The sequence below is a fragment of the Arvicola amphibius genome, chromosome 10 (assembly GCF_903992535.2).
Source record: "Arvicola amphibius chromosome 10, mArvAmp1.2, whole genome shotgun sequence".
Classification (NCBI taxonomy): domain Eukaryota; kingdom Metazoa; phylum Chordata; class Mammalia; order Rodentia; family Cricetidae; genus Arvicola; species Arvicola amphibius.
The window spans coordinates 93,590,276-93,611,151 of record NC_052056.1 but is presented as its reverse complement, the minus strand read 5'-3'; the positions used below and the strand labels follow the sequence as shown (position 1 = coordinate 93,611,151).

Sequence of the window (20,876 nt, the reverse complement as noted above, 5' to 3'; positions counted from 1 at the left end):
GCGGCACGTGTGTGACGTAGCACTCGTACAGATCATGTGTGTTGGGATGGGTGCGGCACGTGTGTGACGTAGCACTCGTACAGATCATGTGTGTTGGGATGGGTGCGGCACGTGTGTGACGTAGCACTCGTACAGATCATGTGTGTTGGGATGGGTGCGGCACATGTGTGACGTAGCACTCGTACAGATCATGTGTGTTGGGATGGGGGCACGTGTGTGACGTAGCACTCGTACAGATCATGTGTGTTGGGATGGGGGGCACGTATGTGACATAGCATTCGTACAGATCATGTGTGTTGGGATGGGGGCACGTGTGTGACGTAACACTCATACAGGCAACACCTGGCCTGTGGCAGTCAGTCCTCTCCTCTCACCGCGTGGGTCCCAGGGGTTGACTCATGACGCAGGTTGTCCGGCCTGGCATCAAGAGCTCTCACCCACTGAGCAACCAGCAGCCCGAGAAAAAGATTTAAGGGAAAACACCGCCTCAATGTTGATGCAGCTTTCTTCTTCCCCCAAGGGCCACCTGAGCGAGGGGTACGGACAGCTGTGCAGCATCTACCTCAAACTGCTGAGAACAAGGATGGAGTACCACACCAAAGTGAGCACCTGCCCTTCTCCATGGCGCCTGCTCCCTCGCCCCATCCCTCCTCCAAGCCCTCCCCCAGTCTTCCCTCCAGACCCTACTTAATCTTTATTATCACTCTAGGGAACAGTCTGGAGCCTCAAGAAATGGGGGTGCCGTGGCCCGACTCTAAGGGGAAGTCAGCTGATAGAACAGTGGTGATCAGGGACCCCAGGGTGACCTTTTGACCTGTGACCTTTCACGGAGACATTTGTTCTGCATTTCACAAATAGGATAACAATAGTCATCCAGTGGGTGGTGTTTCCTGAGGAAAATGGCAAACTTTTACTTATGTATATAATTTAAGATTTATTTATAGTTTATATGTATTTTCTACATATATGTATGTGCACCATATGCATGCAGATGAGGGTGCAGATCCTAGAAGTAGAGTTATAGACAGCTCTGAGTTTTCATGGGGTGCTAGGAACTTAATGCACCTCCTGTGACAGAAAGAGAAGCAAGCGCTGTTAACTGCTGAGCCACCAATCTAGCCGTCTTGGCTTTTTGTTTTGAATTATATTTTTATTTATTTTGGGGGGTAGTGTCAGAGGACAACTTAGAAGAGTCGGTTCTTTCAGGACTGGAAAGACAGCTCAGAGGCTTAGAGCGCAGGCTATCTTTTCAAAGGGAGTAGGGTTCAATTCCCAGCACCCACACTGCGGCTCACAGCCATCTGTCACACCAGTTCTAGGGGATCCAAGGCTGTTTTCTATACTCTGTGGGCAGCACACATACACATGGTGTACATACACACTTGCAGGAAAACACTCATACGCATAAAATAAAAATAAATCTTTTTAAAAAAATCATTTGGAAGATAAAAATAATAAATAAAATGTATTAGAAGATAAAAATAGTTTACTCTCCCTTTCTATCATGTAGTCCCAGGCATCAAATTCAGGTCAAAACAAGCCAAAAATAAATAAAATAAATAGCATGTGATAAAGCAAAAATAAATGGATTCTCTCCTTGTTCTAGCTCCATGTCCAAGTTTTCAGTCTGGAATTTAGAAGCCCTTGATGCATGGCCACCTATCTTTCTATGATCTGTTTCCATGTCCTATGCTGTTTTGGCTAACTGCACAGCTGAGGCAGGAGAGTCGCTTGCATCCAGAAGGAGATGTAGCTAAACGGGCAGGCACTCACCTAGCACACACGAAGCCTTGGTTTTCATGCCAGCACTGCATAAACGTGGTATAGTGTGCACACATCTAATTCCAGCACTCAGGGGTAGAGGCAGGAGGATCAGAAGTTCAAAGTTGTCCTTAGCTACATGGTGAGTTTCAGGTCAGCCTGTGTAGGTGGACTTAGCTTTCCTGCCTGCCAGTTCCAGAATAACCACGATGGAGACTCAATATTAACTAAAAATGCTCACCAATAGCTCTTACAACTTAAGTTAACCCATACTTCTTATCTAAGTTCTACCATGTAGCTCCTGGCTTGTTAGCTCCTTTTGTATTCTTTCCTGCTTCCTCTGTGTCTGGCTGGCAACTCCATAGACTCTGCCCTTCTTCCCAGAATCCTCCTAGTCTGGCTCTCCCGCCTAATCTCTTCCTGCCCAACTATATACCAATCAGCTCTTTATTAACCAGTTGTATAAAGCTTGCTCCACAGCAACCATACCTCAAAGCAAACAAACAATAAAAAAACAAATAAAACACCTGAGAACGTTGTCCTGTCTCTCCTAGATTCCCATGAGCTCACTGTAGTAGCTTTGGTAAGAGGCCAAGGCTGAGGAGATTGAACGGGAATCAGAAATGACCCGTGATAAGTGAGTGTCTACTGCCCATGGATTCCAGACGATCGCCTAGGGAACGTGCTCACACGCTGAGTCTCATTGCACTTTGGTAGGACATGCTTAGATCGTTCCAGGACTCGTGCAAGAGCGGGACCTTCAGCTCCGATGATGGGTAGTAGACAGTGGATGGTCTTTCTTGGGAACCATTAAGGGGTCTGTGTTTGTGAGGTCATGCAGGCTGATCCTGCCTCCCTCAATGTGTAGTTGACCTAGGACCTACTACATGTATTTAATATAGGCAGACTGTGTTTACACTGGTCTCATTGGACTGTATGGGGCTTTTCCCCCCTTAAGTACTAGGATCGAACCCAGGTCTTTGTGCGCACAGGGGAGCCGCTCCGTCTCTAAGTTGTGCCCTACACAAGCGCTCTGCCCTGACATCGTCAACACTCCACCCACTTATCTGCACCTTCTTCCCTCTTGTGCTCCGTTCTATCATCTCTCTTTACCCAAACTTCCTTCCAGAATCCCAGGTTCCCGGGCAACCTTCAGATGAGTGACCGGCAGCTGGATGAGGCCGGAGAAAGTGATGTCAACAACTTGTAAGTGGCTATCGGGCTCCAGACCCAGTAGGGAAGTAAGCCTTTGTGATTTGGTTTTTTGTTCCTGGAAATGGTAAGGGGGCCCGAAGGTGTGATGACGCAGGGGATGGGGTGAGGAGTGAGTCCCCTGGGTGACTTGGACTCAGGGCCACTTACCGCTAGTGCTGTTTCTATCTGGGATCCTACCCATGTGTATTTCAACATGGTTTCTCTGTCCCAGTCTCCACTAACCCCAGACCAAGCCCTGTCATCTCTCGTTTCCCCTGTGGAACCTTGAGAGGCTTAGTGTTTAAATAACTTTCATGATAGATGCTTGGAAGGAAGCTGGGACATATGCCTGAACAGGCAAGATTGCCCCTGAGCACACATGGGAATCCTAAGGGTGGGGAAGCAGTTCAGAGCATGGGGTGGGGGGGCGTATGAAAACCTGGCTTTGGTGACTGAGGGTGTGGTTCAGTGTTAGAATACTTGCTTAGACTCCCCTAGTGAGGGGCAAAGGTGTGACCCAGTGGTGGAACACTTGCCTAAAATGCCCCAGTGAGGTGCTGAGGATGCTGCTTAGCATTATCACACTTGCTTAGCAAGTATAAGGTCATAGATTTCATCTTCAGCATTCGGTTGGGTGTTGACGGGGGGCTCAGGCCTATAGACTTTGATTTCTGTTTCTTCTTGTGTCAGTTTTCAGCTTACAGTGGAGATGTTTGATTACCTGGAGTGCGAACTGAACCTCTTCCAAACTGGTGAGTCTCTTCCCTCTTAGCTGACCCAAGCTGTCGTGGGAATCATTCTCCCGATTCCCAGCCTGATCTGTGTGGTTCAGCTGGCCCAGTCCTTTCGTTGGTCTTTTTGTTTCGTTAAAGACAAAATCTTTGTAGCACGCGTTGGCTTCGAACTCGCAGCTGTCCTGCCTCTACCATCTGAGCATTGGAATTACAGGTTTGCACCGCCACGCTCAGCGAAATGAGCCCTCGTTTGTTACCAATGCTTAGCGGAGGGCGTTGAAGCAGAGCTGTCTCATCAGCCTTTGCTCTCCTCACAGCCTTGAAGTCAGTTATTTCACATGAGACAGGGAGACCGGTTGCTCTGCTCGTCCAAAGGAGCCTCCTTCTCTCCCAAGCTCTCGGAGGCTTTTTCACCCGTTCTGACAGCCATGGTTCCAGCCAGTCCATGACTGGAGCTGAGCTGCTACACAGGCGTGCTTTCTGCTCAGAAGAGGAGTGCAGTCAGATTTTTCTTTGGGCCACCAACTAGCTCCCAAATAAAGACACGGAGACTTATTATTAATTATGAATGCTCGGTCGTTTCCCACTAGGTCTTTTAACTTAATTTAACCTGTTTCTATTCATCTACATTTTGTTTTGGGTCTTTTTACCTTACAGTCATTTCCTGCTTCCTCTGTGTCTGGCTGGGTGGCCCCTGGTGTCTCTTTCTATCTTCTCCTGAGTCTAAATTCCTATCCTGCTTACTTACCCTGCCCAGAAGTCTCTTCTATACCTCTTCCCTCACAGTGGGATGCTCAGCTCTTTATTAGGCCAATCAGGTGCCTTAGGCAGGTAAGGTAAAACAGCAACACATCTTTACATAGGTAAACAAATAGTTCGTAATATAAACAAATTCAGCACATCTTTGCATAGTTAAACAAACACTCTGCAGTAGGGGAGTCTTCTTGAACTAGGAACTAGGGGCTCATTATGGTAAAGTGCTTGCTAGCATGCACACAGATTCTTTTTTAAATCATGTATGCATGTTGTCTGTGTTAGAGTATGTATACATGAGTGCAGTTGCTTGCAGGGGCCAAAGAGGGCGTCAGATCCCCTGGAGCTAGAGTTGCAGACAATTGTGAGCCACCCTGCTTTATATGGGTGCTGGGAACTGAACTTGGGTCCTCTGAAAGAGCAATGTGCACTCTAAACTACTGAGCCATTTCTCCAGCCCTGATAACCCTGTTTTAAAACAAAAAACAAACAAAAACAAACCAAACAGGCATGGTGGGTGGATCTCCGTGAGTTTGATCTACAGCCTGATCTACAAGTAGGGACAGTCAGGGCTGTGACGCAGAGAAACCATGTCTCAAAAAAAAAAAAATACAGAGTGGAAACACAGCTAAGGATACCTAAGGTTGACCTCTGACCTCTGTACATGCACAGGCACGCGCACACACACACATGCTTACCCACAAAACCAAAGCTGAAAAGCGTAGTGCAGATACTCTTGATTCTCTTGACTCCTCACCGTTCTCGTCAGGCCATGTGTGGGTGCGCACAACCATACTGCTTCACAGAAGCACGTCGAGAGGCCCAGCCAGGCTAAGAAATTCGCCCATAGTCACACTGCCGTAGCTGCTACTGGGGCTCAAGTGTCAGTCCCCGAAGGAGATGGAGGCGGCTGTGATTTCTTGTCAGACAGCCTGTGGAAGTCAGTTGGCCCTGACGGCTGCCTTGCAATGACAGTCACTTTTAATTTATGTAAGAAAAACTACCTTTAATTAGGGTGGTTCAGTTTGGGTGGATCTGTGTGTGTGTGTGTGTGTGTGTGTGTGTGTGTGTTTGTGTGTGTGTAACTTTATCTCTTTCTCAACCACCAGACAAACACACTTACAGGGTCTCTGCAGACCTACCCATGGGCAGGTCCACACATGTAGGGACATTAGAGAACTCTTGTGTTGCATGTTACATATCCAGGGACAGTGGGCCGGCAGTACAAGGAAGACAGTCAACCCTGGCCAGGGAGTGAGATGAAGGCCTATAGCCAGGCATCCAATAGCTGGGTATAGAATGATGAAATGTGGGTAGATACCTGGAATAAGAAATTTAGGGAAAAGCTGTAGCACCCTTGGAAGAGTGCTTGCCGGACATGCATGATGTCCTGGGTTCAAATCCCCAGCACTGTATAAACCATGCATGGTAGTACACACTTCTCCCAGCACTCAGGAGAGGGAGGCAGGAAGAACGGAAATACAAGATCACCATTGGCTGCTTATTGAGTTCAGGTCTGGGCTACATGAGACCTTAATCCAGAAAGGAAGAAAATGTGTTGAGTGTTTCTGCTCAGACTTAGAGCAGATCTCAGGGATCACCAGTAAATCTTCTTTCCCGTGTTTATCACGGGGTTCAGTACAAAGCAGAGCGTCTCTCTCACTCAGTCATGATACACCAAGCTTCCTGGCCATCAAGAGCAAAGGTGCCTGTTCTACCCATCTATGACCATGTGGGTTTGGCTTTATGATCACCTTCAAGTGACTTAGGATGCATGTCCTCACCTGTCTGCTGGGGATACCCTTTCCTGTCTCGGGGTATCATAGGGTTAAATGAATCACATAAGTTAATGCACCTGCCAATCACAGGCCACACACCTGTCCCCCAGGCCATGGGAGGCTGAGATGAGAGGATAAAACTGTTAAGTCCTGCCTGCGCTACATAGCAAGGTCCTAGCTTGGCGTGAAATTACAGAAATTGCTATGGTACAATTCAGGATCATAGCATTTGCCTAGACTTCTCCAATGAGGAATTGGGGGTGTGGCTCAAGGGCAGAGCCCTGGGCTAAAATCCTCCACTGAGGGGCTGTGGACATATCTAACAGTAGACATTCCTTAGAATATGTCAACAAGGAACTGGTGCTTTGGGTCAGTGGTAGAGCACCTGCCTAGAATCCTTCAGTGAGGGGCTGGAGGTATGGCTCACCAGTAGGATGTGGTTGGACTTTTCTATCCTGCCAGCCAGTTCTCAAATAACCACACAAAGATTTATTAATTTAAAATGCTCAGCCAATAGCTCAGGCTTGTTACTAAACTAGCTCTTACATTTTAAATTCACCCTTATTTCTTGTCTATGTTCTGCCATATGGTGGAACCTTTTTTCAACTCTGCAAGTTCATCTTGCTTCTCTCTGACTCCTCAGATTCCTTCCCTCTTCTTCCCAGTGTCCTCTTTTTGTTTGCCAGTCCCACCTAACCTCTACCTGTCCAGCTATTGGCCAGTCAGCTTCTTCATTAAACCAATCACAGCGACATATATTCAAACACAGTGTAAAGGAATATTCCACAGTAGAATACAAAATTATGGGTTCCGTTCTTAGTAAGACAGAAACACAGAATAAGTCTTGGTATACAACAGATTCTGCTCTATTTCTTCCTCACTTCAGCCTCTCTCCCCATCTATGTCCACAGTATTCAACTCCTTGGACATGTCCCGCTCAGTGTCCGTGACCACAGCTGGGCAGTGCCGCCTCGCACCGCTGATTCAGGTCATCCTGGACTGCAGTCACCTCTATGACTACACTGTCAAGCTGCTCTTCAAGCTCCACTCCTGTGAGTAGGACCGCCTCGACCACCTCATGTGAGCTTTAGGCTGGGAGCAGGGTCACAGCCCTGGCCAGTTCCCCGAGTGATGCAGGCTACTCAGTCAGTCCCGTTTGCTCTGGTGTGAGGGGCCTGGGGCTCCTGGTCATCCGTGAGTGGAAGGGAGTAACCCAAGCTTTAGACTGCCCCAGTCTAGCTCCTGCCCTTCCAGTCCTGTGTCTTAAGAGGGTTCTGTCTGTCCACATCCATCTCTGCCGTGTCACCATTCACCCACAATATCTTGTGTTCTTAGGTCTACATAGAGGACAACTGACCTGACCCATCCCTACATGAGCTAATACAGTGACCTCCAAACCATCTAGCGACCCAGTCCCTTGTAACAGATGGAACTCTCTTTGGAGAAATAGAAACAGAAAACAGCTACAGGGCTCGTGTAGCTCAGTTATAGAACACTTGCTGAGAACTCCCTAGCTGAGGTTATAGTTTGTAGCATTTGGCTAGAATCCCTCATTGAGGGGCCGGGGTGTGGCTCAGTGGGAGAGCCCCTGCCTAGAATCCCCCAGTGAGGGGCTGGGGTGTGGCTCAGTGGTAGAGCCCCTGCCTAGAATCCCCCAGTGAGGGACTGAGGGCGTGGCTTAGTTGTTGAGATCTTAACTAGCAGGCATAATGTCCTGAGTTCCATCCCGTCAATGCCGAAAATTTAATATAGCTGGGTCTGGTGGCACATGCCTACAGTCCCAGCGGTTTGGAGGCAACAGCAGAAGGATCTCTGCCAGTGTGAGACCAGCCTGAGCTACATACTAAGTTCCAGGCAAGCCTTGCTTACATAGTGAGACACTTTCTTAAATAAAGCAATAAACAAATCACAGCTGATCCAAGGGCTATAATTTTCTCAGCAGCAGATCCCTCCCTGCTGCACCATTAATCAAAAGCATAACTTGAGAGCTGCTGATTTGCCGAAGTTCTTGTCCTTGATGCCCTGGTTAAAAATGTGGAGTGCTTGGCCGGACTGGTGGGGAGCTAGGGGCAGACTGGCAGGGGTGGTGGGGGAGGTTGAGGAGGCCTAGCAAGATGGTCAGGGGAAAGGTACTTGCTCTCAAGTCTGGGGACCTGAGTTCTAGTTCCAGAACCCACGTGATGGAAGGAGAGAACCTACTGCACAAGTTGACCTTTGACCTTCACACATGCACATGAGTACTCACGCATGCATGCACAGTAAATCAATCAATCAATCAATCAATTTTATGTATTTTTATTTAAAGCAGGCTACTCCTGCGCCAGCTTGGATAGGTCTCTGGTATAGTTTAGAATCTCCATCTTTATTTTTTTTAAAGATTTATTTATTAATTATGTATACAGTTTTCTCAGTATTCTGTCTGCATATCTGCCTGCAAACCAGAAGAGGGCACCAGATCTTATTACAGATGGTTGTGAGCCACCATGTGGTTGCTGGGAATTGAACTCAGGACCATTGGAAGAGCAAGCAGTGCTCTTAACCACTGAGCCATCTCTCCAGCCCCCGAATCTCCATCTTTAAATGTAGATTCCTTGGATAAAGCTAGTATAAATCCTCACTGGAGAAGTTTAGGCAAGTCCTCTACCACTGAGCCATTTTCCCAGCCCCTCATTGTTATATGCCAAGGTGGTCAAGCTGAAGAATGCCCATAACTTGGTAGAAAACCTAAAAACGTGGAGATATGAATGGATTCTGTTTAGGTTTTATAGCCCAGAAAGGACACGGGTCTGTTTTAGGTGCATAGAACAGTGGCTGAGTGTGGGAGTGCATGCCTAGAATCCTAGACTTTGCAGGTTCTAGAAGAAGATGAGAAATTTATTGTGGACTAGGGCTATGTGGTGAATCCACAGTCTACCCATGTGACATAATAAATCCCTATCTCAAGGGGGGGGGAAGTAAAATTAAACTTAAAAAAGTGTGTGCGCACACGCACCCCCATATGAAATAAAGGACACTCCCTAACTGTTGACTTACAAGTAATAACCTTTTTTATTCCATTTATTTATATGTTTGTGTGTCACATGTGTGTATGCTCATACACACTTATGGAAGTCACAGGACAGTGTGCAGGAATTGGTTCTCTCCTTCTGTCAATGGCCCCAGAGGCAAAACTAAGCTCCTCAGGATTGGCAGCAAGTGCTTCTACCTGGACCTGCCTCACAAAGCCAGGTCTGGTTATCTGAAACTAGGCAAGAGCAACAGCGTTACTCTGATTCAGCTGGGGTCGTTTCCCTCCATAGTGACTGCAGTTTGCTGTTCCAGGGTTGGAGAGGCTTGGTGCCATAGGGTGTGCCTACAGGAAGCAGAGAGGGTGAACCAAATCCCCAGAGAAGGAGAGTCTGTTGCTTAGAAACATCATCAATTACAGGCAGGGAGTGTAGCTCTGTTGGCAGAGCAGGCTTGCCTAGCATGTGTGAAATCCTGCACTCCCTCCCCAGCACCACATACGTGGGGCATATGGCCCACACCTGCATGCTTAGTCTTGGGGAGGTGGAGGCAGGAGAATCAGGTTTCTGGACTACATGAAACTTTGTCAGAAAATAAATAGATAGAGCTGGGGGCTGGAGAGATGGCTCAGCAGTTAAGAGCACTGTCTGCTCTTCCAGCGGGCGTGGGTTTGATTCTCAACACCCACATGGTGGCTCACACTGTCTATAACTCCAGTTCCAGGAGATCCAGCATCTTCCCCGGACTCCTGAAGGCACTGCACTCACTTGGGACACAGACATACATGCAGGTCCAACACTCATATGCACAAAAATAAATATTTTTTGCAAATACTTAAATAAAAATAAACACCAAATATAAGTAAACCTACTTTTATTTATATATTTCTTTCTTTTAAAAATTTGTTTTTGGTTTTTCCTACAGGGTTTCTCTTTAACTTTGGAGCCTGTCCTAGAACTCGCTCTAGAGACCAGGCTGTCCTTGAACTCACAGAGATCCACCTGTCTCTGCCTCCTGAGTGCTGGGATTAAAGGCGTGCGCCAACCACCGCCCATCTTATTTATGTATTTCTTTTGTTTTATTTATTTGAAAGAATTTCAGGTGTACCAGGTTGGCCTTGAACTCAAAATGTGGTCCAGGATGACCTTGAGTTCCTAATCCTCCTACCTTGTCATTCTCCTAGACAGTGGGATTACAGGCATGTGCCACCAAGCCCAACCCTCATTGTTAATGTAATAGCATGAAGTTTCTTAGTGAAGCTGTGCTGATATTCTTTGTGTGTGCTGTAAAGAAACTCAGGGTCGCCGGGCGGTGGTGGCGCACGCCTTTAATCCCAGCACTCGGGAGGCAGAGGCAGGCGGATCTCTGAGTTCGAGGCCAGCCTGGTCTACAAGAGCTAGTTCCAGGACAGGCTCTAGAAACTACAGGGAAACCTTGTCTCAAAAAAAAAAAAAAAAAAAAAAAGAAACTCAGGGTCTTGTGTGTACTAAGCAACATGTTACTGCTGAGCCTTATGCTCAGCCCCTCCGTGGGGGATTCTATGCAGGGGCTCTACCACTGAGCCACACCCCAGCCCCTCACTGGGGGATTCTAGGCAGGGGCTCTACCACTGAACCACACCCCAGCCCTCACTGGGGGATTCTAGGCAGGTGCTCTACCACTGAACCACACCCCAGCCCTCACTGGGGGATTCTAGGCAGGTGCTCTACCACTGAGCTACACCCCAACCCCTCACTGGGGGATTCTAGGCAGGGGCTCTACCATGAGCCGCACCCCAGCCCCTCACTGGGGGATTCTAGGCAGGGGCTCTACCACTGAGTCACACCCCAGCCCCTCACTGGGGGATTCTAGGCAGGGGCTCTGCCACTGAGCCACACCCCAGCCACTTTATAACATACTTTCAGCTAAAGCCAGCCCTTCGCTCAGACGTCCACCTTTCTTACCCTATTTCCTCTTCTAAGTTCCCACCCAGGATCCCGTAACACTTAGTCATTGCTTCTTCTCAGTCTCCCAATAGCTGTGACAGCTTGTCAGACTTCCTTTTTGATGACCTTGGCAGCTTTGATTTCTGGTCAATTTTTTTTTTAAGTGGAATCTTCCTCAATTTGACTTTCTTTCCTGGTGTTTTTTTCTCCTAGTAGAACTGAGATCAAGGGTTTTGGAACAGAAATTAAATGCTATTTCTATCCTCTGCCTAATTTTATCATTTTTTGGTTTGTGTTTGAAACAAAGTCTCTATATGTAGTCTTGGCTGACCTTCAGCTCTTCATCAGCCTGGCTCACTTTCATAGCTTTTAGTAATCATAATTTATACACGAACTTTGTGTTTATATCACTCGTTCAAAAACAGTTAAAAACAAGACTTGTTGGCACACATCTGTAATCAGAGGCAGGAGGATTGTCACAAGTTCATGGCCAGCCCGGGCTACATAGTATGTTCCAGAACAGTCAGGGCTACAGTGTGAGATGCTGTCTCAAATAAAGAAAGAAAGCACAGCCCGGTGGCGTGGTTGTTCCTGGCACAAGAGAGCCTGAGGCTGGAGGATGGCTTGAGTCCAGGAGTTCAAGGCCAGCTGGGGTAACTTAGCTAGACTGTGCGCCAGAAGGAGAAAGGGGGAGAGATAAGAAGGGAAGGAGGCTGAGTGAGTGGGGGACTTAAATAAAAGCTGCTGCCGTGAGCCAGGCGGTGGTGGTGCACGCCTTTAATCCCAGCAGTCAGGAGGCAGAAGCAGGCTGATCTCTGTGTGTTCGAGGCCGCCCTGGTCTACAGAGCAAGTTCCAGGATAGGCTCCAAAGCTTCACAGAGACACTGTCTTGAAAAATCAATCAAAACAAAACAAAAAACAAAAAAAACCAAAAACCTGCTGCTGTGGGTCTTCCGCATGACACAAGGAAAAAAGAACCAACTCCCCAGAGCTGTTCTCTGACCTGCACACGCCCTGTGGCACAAGGGCACCCACATGTGAAGACAAAGTGCAGTTTAAAAAGTGGTACCAGCTATAATCAAGCCAGGTGTGCCTGTGATCCCAACACACAGGAGGATGAAGCATTTGGCTCATGAGTTCAAGGCCAGCCTGGGCCATATAGCAAGACCTCCTCCTCTTAAAATAAATTGAAAACTGAGTTTTAACTCATGGTTGAAATATGCAGCCTCCTATGGTCTGGGATATGAAGGGACCTCAGAGAAGCAACTCCTTAGGGAGCTGGCCCTGAGTGGCCTGCGCTGGTGCAGGGTCACAGAGTTCACCATACCCTAGTGGATGAGTCCCTCACCTGAGAGTGAAGCCCGCTCCCACTCGCCCTCAGCAGTCCTGCGGTTTGATGAAGACACTGCTTCGCCAGGGCTGCAGCCTCCATTCCACCCGAACCAGAGGAGGCTCGCATCCTGCTGCTCCTGTGGGGTTCTCTTAGTTACCAAACCTCGGGGCATCTTAGCCGGGAGTGCCAGCATGGCTAGGCTGGCCCTTCCTAGGTCCCGATGTGTCTCCCTGTACTCACATGCTCCTGGTGATTTCCTCCAGGTCTTCCAGCTGACACCCTGCAGGGCCACCGAGACCGCTTCATGGAGCAGTTCACAAAGTAAGTGGCTTTCGAGAAGAGAATGAAGTCGGATCAGAACCTACGATAGGGGGCTAGAGTAAAGTGTCTGCTGCAGAAGCGCGATGACCTGAGTTCAGATCCCCAGTGCTCGGGTAAAAATGCCAGGCAGGACAGAAAGCATCGTGTGCGCGTGTGCGTGCACTTGCGTGTGCGCGCACATGCGTGAATCCCTGGCCCATGTGTGAAGATCAGAGAACAGTTTTCAGGAGTTAATTCTCTCCTTCCACCAGGTGAAACTCAAGGGTTTAATTCAGGTCTCAGGCTTAGTGACATATTCCTTTACCCACTACGCCATCCCACCGGCCCTGAAATCCTCCTTTCGACTGAATGAAACATACGTAGACCACACTCTATTCATTCATTTGCTGATGGACACCCAAGCCGCTTCCGGGATTTGGCTATTGTGAACGACACCACAGTGAACATGGGTATCTCTGTGGTGTGCTGAATTAGATTCCTTCAGGAAGCTGTGTTACAGGCAGACCATATGGTATTGCTTTTGTGGTCCATTGCGGCTGTACCATTTTACCTACCAACAGTGCATTCGAATTCTTCTCTCCCCGTGTTCTCAGCCCCATGTTTGTTTCCTTTTGTCTTCATGTTTGTTTTCTTGATGATAGCCATTCACACTTCAGAGGGAAAAGCTCTCATTTGCGTTTTCTTGGTAGGTATGGTGTTAAGTTATATATACATATGTACACGTGTGTGTGTGCGCGCGTGTGTGCGTACACTCGTGTCTCAGTTTCGTGTCTGTTGTGATACAATTGCCCTGATATGGAGCAACCTAAGGGTAAAAGGGTTTATTTGTTGTGGAGTTCCAGGTTTGACTCTTGTTTCAGGGAAGTCAAGGCATCTAGCCACGTCACATCCATAGAATCACATCCATAGAATGTATGCACACATGCTTGTTGCTTGGCTAGCTTTCTCTATTCTTATACAACCCAAGGCCCAAAGCCAGGGAATAGTGCCGCCCACGGTGGGCTGGGTCATCCCACATCAATTAACAATCCCCCACAGGCCAACTTGATCTAATCAGTCCCTTGTTGAGACTTTCCAGATGGTTCTAGATTACATCAGGTTGACAATACAAGCTAACCTTCATGGTCATAGGGTTGACAATAGAAACTAACCATCAGGGTCTCTGGGTTGACAAAATACAAGCTAACCATCATGGTTGTCAGGTTGACAATACAAGTTAACCATCATGGTTGGCCCTTTGTATTTCTTGTTTTGTGAATTGTTCACTTGTGAGGCAGCCATCTTGACATAGTTTGTTTTCCCTGTTAATGTCTTCATCCTTGTCCATGACTTCCAAATCCCTAGCTGGTACTTCACTTATCGGTTCCCTCAGGAGCAGTCAAAGGACAAACACAGGGTTGACCTAACACCCCCGCCCCCTCACCGGTTTCCTCGCTCCACTAGGGAAGCCTGGTGCACATCCTATGATGAATGACTTACTAAATCCTAGGAGGCAGGCCCTGGGGCTGGTTTCCTGGAATGTGAAATTCCAGTAGCTTGCAAAAGCACTTGCGTCTATTACTGTTGGCGCCAATCCAGAGAGACGGGGACGTGTGGTCAGCTCGTTTTATTTCCTTCCATTTTTTTCCCCTAGCTTGTGAAAACATCTCCTGCGGTAGCTGCTTCATTTCTCTCTCCCGCACAGAGGCGGATGTTCTCGTGTCACAGGGACACTTTAATCTCGGGGTCTCATAGACTGTGTTGAGACCCTGGGGAGGGGTTGGTTGATGGGGCTGGGTAAGCAGACGTTCCGTGCTGCAACCAAAGGCTGCCGGAACCTCAGCTCCTCCTTTGTGTTGGTTAGAGGCCTGACCAAGAGGGAAATGCTTTCTGAGGCTTGGTGTTTGGTTCAAATGCACAGTGCTTGTGTAATGTGCATGAAGACATGGGCTCCTACCCCCCTCCCAAGCACTGCAGCATAGACTGGAAGAATGGAGTGGAGTGGGCTGGGGTAAAGTTGGATAGAGAAAAAAATAGAATAGAATAAAGAAGAAGGGAAGGGAAAGTAGAGTAGAGTAGAAGATTAGAGTAGAATCATAGGATGTTTCTTTTCCAGTCGCTGTAACAAAATACATGACAAAAAGCAGCTTGAAGGAATTTGGGGTTACAGTCCAGCATGGTGTGAAAGTAATGGCGGAGAAAATCCCTCCCTTTCGTGTTCCTCCATGCTAACTCATCCTCGGGAGAATCTGCCAACAGCAGCGTGGAGTCCACAGCCGCGAGGAAATGAATTTGGGGTGTTGAAGGGAGAGGGCCTGCTTTTCATCCCGGCTGCCTGGCTAGCTTGCACCCGAAATAATCACACAGAAATTGTATTAATTAAATCACTGCCTGGCCCATTAGCTCTAGCTTCTTATTGGCTAACTCTCACATCTTGATTAATCCACTTCTATTAAATCTGTGTATCACCATGTGACTGTGGCTTACTGGCAAGATTCTAACCTACGTCCATCTCAGGCCGGAGATTCATGGCGTCTGCCACACTGCCCTTCTTCCCAGCATTCAGTTAGGTCTACTCCACCTATCTAAGTTTTGCCCTATCAAAAGGCCAAGGCAGTTTCTTTATTAAACCAATTAAAGCAACACATCGACAGAAGGACCTCCTACACCATTGGGGATCTGGGCAGTTTCCTAGTTTTGTTGTTGTGACAACAGCAGCTTAAAGAAGGAGCGGTGCTGTGGCCCACCGACTGAGGGCACAGTCCATCGTGATGGGGACGGCATGACGGCAGGAGCCTGGGAAGCTGCCGCTCGCTTCCGTTTCTCTCCCCACACGCACGTTTATTTACTCTGTAGGCCTGTGTCACTGTATGTGTGTGTAGATCAGAGCACAGCTTGAGGGAATCAGTTCTGTGCCTCCACCCTGTGGGCCCCAGACCCTGAACTCAAGTCATCGGGTTTGGCAGCCAATGACTTGGCGCACTGAGCTTTCTGGAAGGGCCCATGTTCTCCTGATTCAGCCCAGAGGGTTGGTGCTACCCAGACTCCTAGGGGAAGGAGGTTCTTCCTACCTCAGTTAAAGCTTTATGGAAACACCCTCAAAGACAACACCCAGAAGTGTGCACCCATGGTAATTCTGGTTCCCATCCAGTTGTCATCCAGATGGCCCATCTCTGAGACTGTCAGTCTTTGAGAGGGTCTGCAGTATTAATTACTCCTTAATATCGCTGGTGACTGAGAACTCACTATAGAAGACCTCAGTCTGTAATGTTGGCTTTGAAATGTGTGTGTGTGTGTGTGTGTGTGTGTGTGTGTGTGTAAATCAGGGGCAGCTTTACGCAGTTAGCTTCCTCTTTCCACCTTTATGTGGATCCCAGGAATCAAACTCAAGCCACTAGGCTTGCTTCTTTAGTTGGCAAAGTGCCTTCACCCACTGAGCAGTCCCCCAGTCCTGTAGTATCATAATTGAATCCTGACCTCATTGAGGGCAGCACACCAGCGGCTTGTGCTTTTCAGGTGGGCAGAGGGTGGGGATGCTGGGGCGGTGTCCCACGTCTTCCTGGGACTGGCAGCCACATCCAGCAGCCCTGAGATGCTTGTGTACTCCCAGGTTGAAAGATCTGTTCCAGCGTTCCAGCAATCTACAGTACTTCAAGCGGCTCATTCAGATCCCCCAGTTGCCTGAGGTCAGTACCCTGATGTTGGGCTCTGCGTGCATCTGGGGCTGGCAGGTGAGCATCCTTCAAAGGTGTGTCTTGCTTCTCCAGAATCCACCCAACTTCCTCCGCGCCTCAGCCCTGTCAGAGCACATCAGCCCTGTGGTGGTGATCCCAGCCGAGGTGTCGTCTCCAGACAGCGAGCCCGTCCTGGAGAAGGATGATCTCATGGACATGGATGCCTCCCAGCAGGTATAGGGCCCTTAGGAGAGGAACTAGGTCCTTCCCGTTGCCCCCAGAACAGACAATTGGAATGGCTCCTAGCTTGGGTCTATCTACTCAGACAAGGTCTGTTTGACTTTAATATTTGGACATGACATCTCACTATGTTGCCCATGCTGGCCTCAGATTCCTGGGCTCTCAAAATCCTCCTGCCTCTAAGATGGGTGTAACTACACATGTGTGCCAGAGTGCCTAGGTGCGTTCCTCTGTCTCATCAGAAAGTGGGAGATTAGCCTGAGGTTCCGGGAGTGATCTTAGATAGGTCTCAGCCAAATCAAGAAAACAGAGATTCGGGCAAGAGAGATGGCTCAGTGGTTAAGAGCATTGCCTGCTCTTCCAAAGGTCCTGAGTTCAATTCCCAGCAACCACATGGTGGCTCACAACCATCTGTAATGAGGTCTGATGCCCTCTTCTGGCCTTCAGGCATGCACACAGACAAAAACATTGTATACATAATAAATAAATAAATAGGAAAGAAAACAGAGATTCTTGAAGCCATGCGTGATGTATGTGCCTCTAATCACACAGTTGGGAGGTGGAAGCAGGAACAGAGGGACTCAAGGTCAACTTCAGCCTTATAGCACATTGTGAGACCCTGTCCCAAAATACAAAGGGGCTGGAGGGTTGGCTCAGCCATTAAGGGAGCTTGTTGCTTTTAAAGAGGACCAGGGTTTGATTCCCAGCACCCACAAGGTAGCTCACATCCCTCGGTAACTCCGGTCCTAAAGGAGCCTACACCCTCCTCTGACCTCTGAGCACCAGGGCACACACAGTGCACAGACATACATGCAGGCTAAAAAGTTTTGTTTAAATACAAAAAAAAAAAAAGACAGACAAGAAGGAAGGAGGCAGGCGTGGCAGCATACTCTTTAATTCCAGTCCTCAGGAGGCAGAAGCAGGGGGATATTTCAAGAGTTTCCAACCAGGCTGGTCTGTATAGTGAGTTCCAGGACAGCCAGGGCTACACAGTGTGCCCCTGTTGAAAAATAAAATAGTAAGTTTCATGATAATCTACCCGCCACACGCACACCCAGACAACTTCCTAGGTCTTTGACTTGTCCTTTCTTCTTCCCCCACCCTTCCAATCGCTGCAGAGTTTGTTCGACAACAAGTTTGATGACATCTTTGGCAGCTCGTTGAGCAGCGACCCCTTCAATTTCAACAATCAAAATGGCGTGAACAAGGATGAGAAGTGAGTACACGCTGGGCAGAAGCCCACGGTCTAGAAATGAAGTTAAGCCATGGTCTGCCTTGCGGCAGCTACTCCAAGAGGAAGGAATTGTGTGTGTGCGTGTGTGCGGACATACGTGTGTTTCTGCAGAAGTCAACCTCTAATGCCATTCCATAGTCGTCCTCCACCTCCCTTGTTGGGTGTCTGATTGTGTGTGTGTGTGTGTGTTTATATGTGTGTGACTATATATATGTGTTAGACATGTATGTGTTTATGTGTGTGGGGTAGTAGATATATATACTATATACACATGTGTGCTAGTGCACTTGCCTATGCATGCCTGTGTGGTGGCTAGAGGTCAATGTTGGGTACCTTTCCTATTGGTCACCACCATTGTGTGTGTGTGTGTGTGTGTCTGTGTCTGTCTGTATTTGTCTGTCTGTCTGTGTGTCTGTGTCTGTATCTGTCTGTCTGTCTGTCTGTCTGTGTAGCCATGGAGGCTTGAGATAGGTATTTGATCTCCTGGAGCTATAATTACAGGCAGTTCTGAGTCACCCAGTGTAGGTACTGGGACGTGAACTGGGGTCCTCTGCAAGAACAAGTGCTCTTGACTGCTGAGCCATCTCTCTGGCACGGCACTTTTTTAAGAAAAAAAAAATGTTGTTGTTGTATTTTTTGTGTGTGGTTATATGTATGTGTTATGGGTCGACAGGGATGTGTCAAGATGTACTTGTGGAAGTCCGAGAGCGTCATGGAGTCATTTCTGTCCTCCCACAAACTCAGGCTCTTAGGCTTGGGAGCACTCGTCTTCACTTAAGGATTCTCCTCAGCCACACTCAGATTTCTTACTACCTGGGCTTTCGGAACCCTCACACAGCACGGCGAAGGCCTGGGGTCAGTCTCCCTGAAAGGGGCCAGGGTTGGAGAAATGGTCAGTGGTCAAGAGCCCTTGCTACAGAGTTCATTATCCAGCACCCATGTTAAGTGTCGCATAACTATAGGTAACTCCCGGAGATCCAGCACCCTCTTCCGGCCTCCCAGAGCACCCATACACGTGTGTTACACGTGTGTACATACCAACAGGCAGGCACAAGTATAAGTTTAAGAGATTGTTTTAGTCTTTTCACCCCTGTATCCCAGATCAGGAACTGAATCTGTGGGTATCAGGGTAAGAGACCTCACATTTAGGGTCTGATCACCCTAGGTATCCAAGGGTTATTGGTTTCAGAATCACTTCCACAGACGTGCACAGACACAGAGTTCAGCCACTGTGCAAGACGCCGTTGTGAGACTGGATACTATTTGCATAGAACCTACGTTCCTCCCTTTCTGTTCCCTTTAAATCATCTCTACATGATTCATAGCTCCTGATAGAAACACTGATACAATGTTTGTTTCTGTGAGCTTTTCTTTTTATATACCTTTAAGTTTTGGGTGTTTGTTTTCAAGACAGGGTTTCTCTGTGTTACAGCCCTGGCTGTCCTGGAACTTGCTCAGTAGCCCAGGCTGGCCTTGAATTCACAGAGATCTCCCTGCCTCTGCTTCCCGAGTGCTGGGATTAAAGGCGTGCATGCGCTGCCACCACCTGGCTACACGGTTAAGTTTTGGCCTGGGAGGGAATGGCTTTGCATGTGCGCTGTGGCATTAGTGTGTAAGTCAGAGGACAGCTTGCGGGAATCAGTTCCCTCTTTCCACCATCTGGGTCCCAGGGACCTAACGAAGATTGCCAGGCTTGGCGGCAAGCATCTTTTCCCTCTGAGCCACCTCACCGCCTGTTTGTCTGTATTGTTTAGGAAATAATGGCAAGAACAAAAGTCTATATATAGTCAATATAGATGCCATTTTTTTCCTCCCCAAATATTTTCCATCCGTACTCAGTTGAATCCATGGATATAGAACCCTCAGGTGAGAAAAGATGACTGTAAGATTCATACTGGAAAAGTTATTATTCTCCGTGGGGCTAGAGATGTGGCTTCACTTGCAGAGTGCCTGTGCAGCCTGCAGACACACACACACACACACACACACACACACACCCAGTACAGTCACACATGTCTGTAATTCTAGCATGCCAGCGGGGGGAAGTAAGAGAAAAGGAAGTGCAAATCATCCTCCAATAACTGTCTGGTAACAACAAACCAAAAATGTTGTCTGTCTGTCTGTTTTAAGAGAATGACCCCAAATTAGCACCAGCTTTCCCCTCCTTTTCCAGTCTGTCAACTTATGTGGAGGACAGGAATGGGACACGGTGACACCAGGCCTGTTCTTTTCTTCCAGGGACCACTTGATTGAACGCCTGTACAGAGAGATCAGCGTGCTGACGGGACAGCGGGACAGCATGAAGGCTGAGGTACACACCGGTCTCCGTCTGCACTAGGCTGCGCCAGCATGGGGCACTTGGCACTTGCCGTCTCATGTCTCGTGATAGCGCTTGGATCCCGTCCTAACCCGGGCTAGTTAATAGACGTGACAAAGCCAGTTGGTTATCTCAAGGTCTTGATTAGAATTCGTTGTCGTGACGTGTGACCTCAGGATGGCAGTTAAGCTGGGTACCAGTGTCCCTGTGAGCCATGATTACAGCGTGGCGGTCAGACAGTCATGGGAAAGACCGATTTTTGTCATAAGGCCCTCGAGAGAGCTGGAGCTGCCATTCAGTAACAGATAACAAAATCCATCAGTGCTGGGCTTGCTGTGTGATGGAGCTTCTGCCTAGAATCCCTCAGTAAGGGTCCCCCCCGATATGCCTCAGCCAGAGAGTGCCTGCTTAGAGTTCACCAGGGATGGCCTAAAAGTGTGGCTCAGTTGTAAAGAACTGGGCTAAAATGCTCCAAGAAGGGACAGAAAGCGTGGCTCATTGGTGGAGGCTTGCCTAGACTCCCTTAGTCAAAGACTAGGAACGTGGAGAGAGTGGGTGGCTGAGCAGTACTGCCTAGCTAGAGTCCTCCAGTGAGGGGCTGGGGTGTGGCTCAGTGGTAGAGCACCT

General features: G+C 48.3%; 1 protein-coding gene across 1 annotated transcript in view; it reads left to right on the top strand.

Moving 5' to 3' along the window:
- Hip1 (huntingtin interacting protein 1) overlaps window positions 1-20,876 on the top strand; it is a 126,433-nt gene that overhangs the window by 78,787 nt on the left and 26,770 nt on the right. Inside the window, 9 exon segments of the mRNA XM_038345894.2 lie at window positions 521-601; window positions 2,891-2,967; window positions 3,646-3,707; window positions 7,132-7,272; window positions 12,748-12,805; window positions 16,395-16,470; window positions 16,552-16,692; window positions 17,817-17,914; window positions 20,171-20,243. Coding sequence (XP_038201822.1) covers window positions 521-601; window positions 2,891-2,967; window positions 3,646-3,707; window positions 7,132-7,272; window positions 12,748-12,805; window positions 16,395-16,470; window positions 16,552-16,692; window positions 17,817-17,914; window positions 20,171-20,243 — 807 coding nt within the window.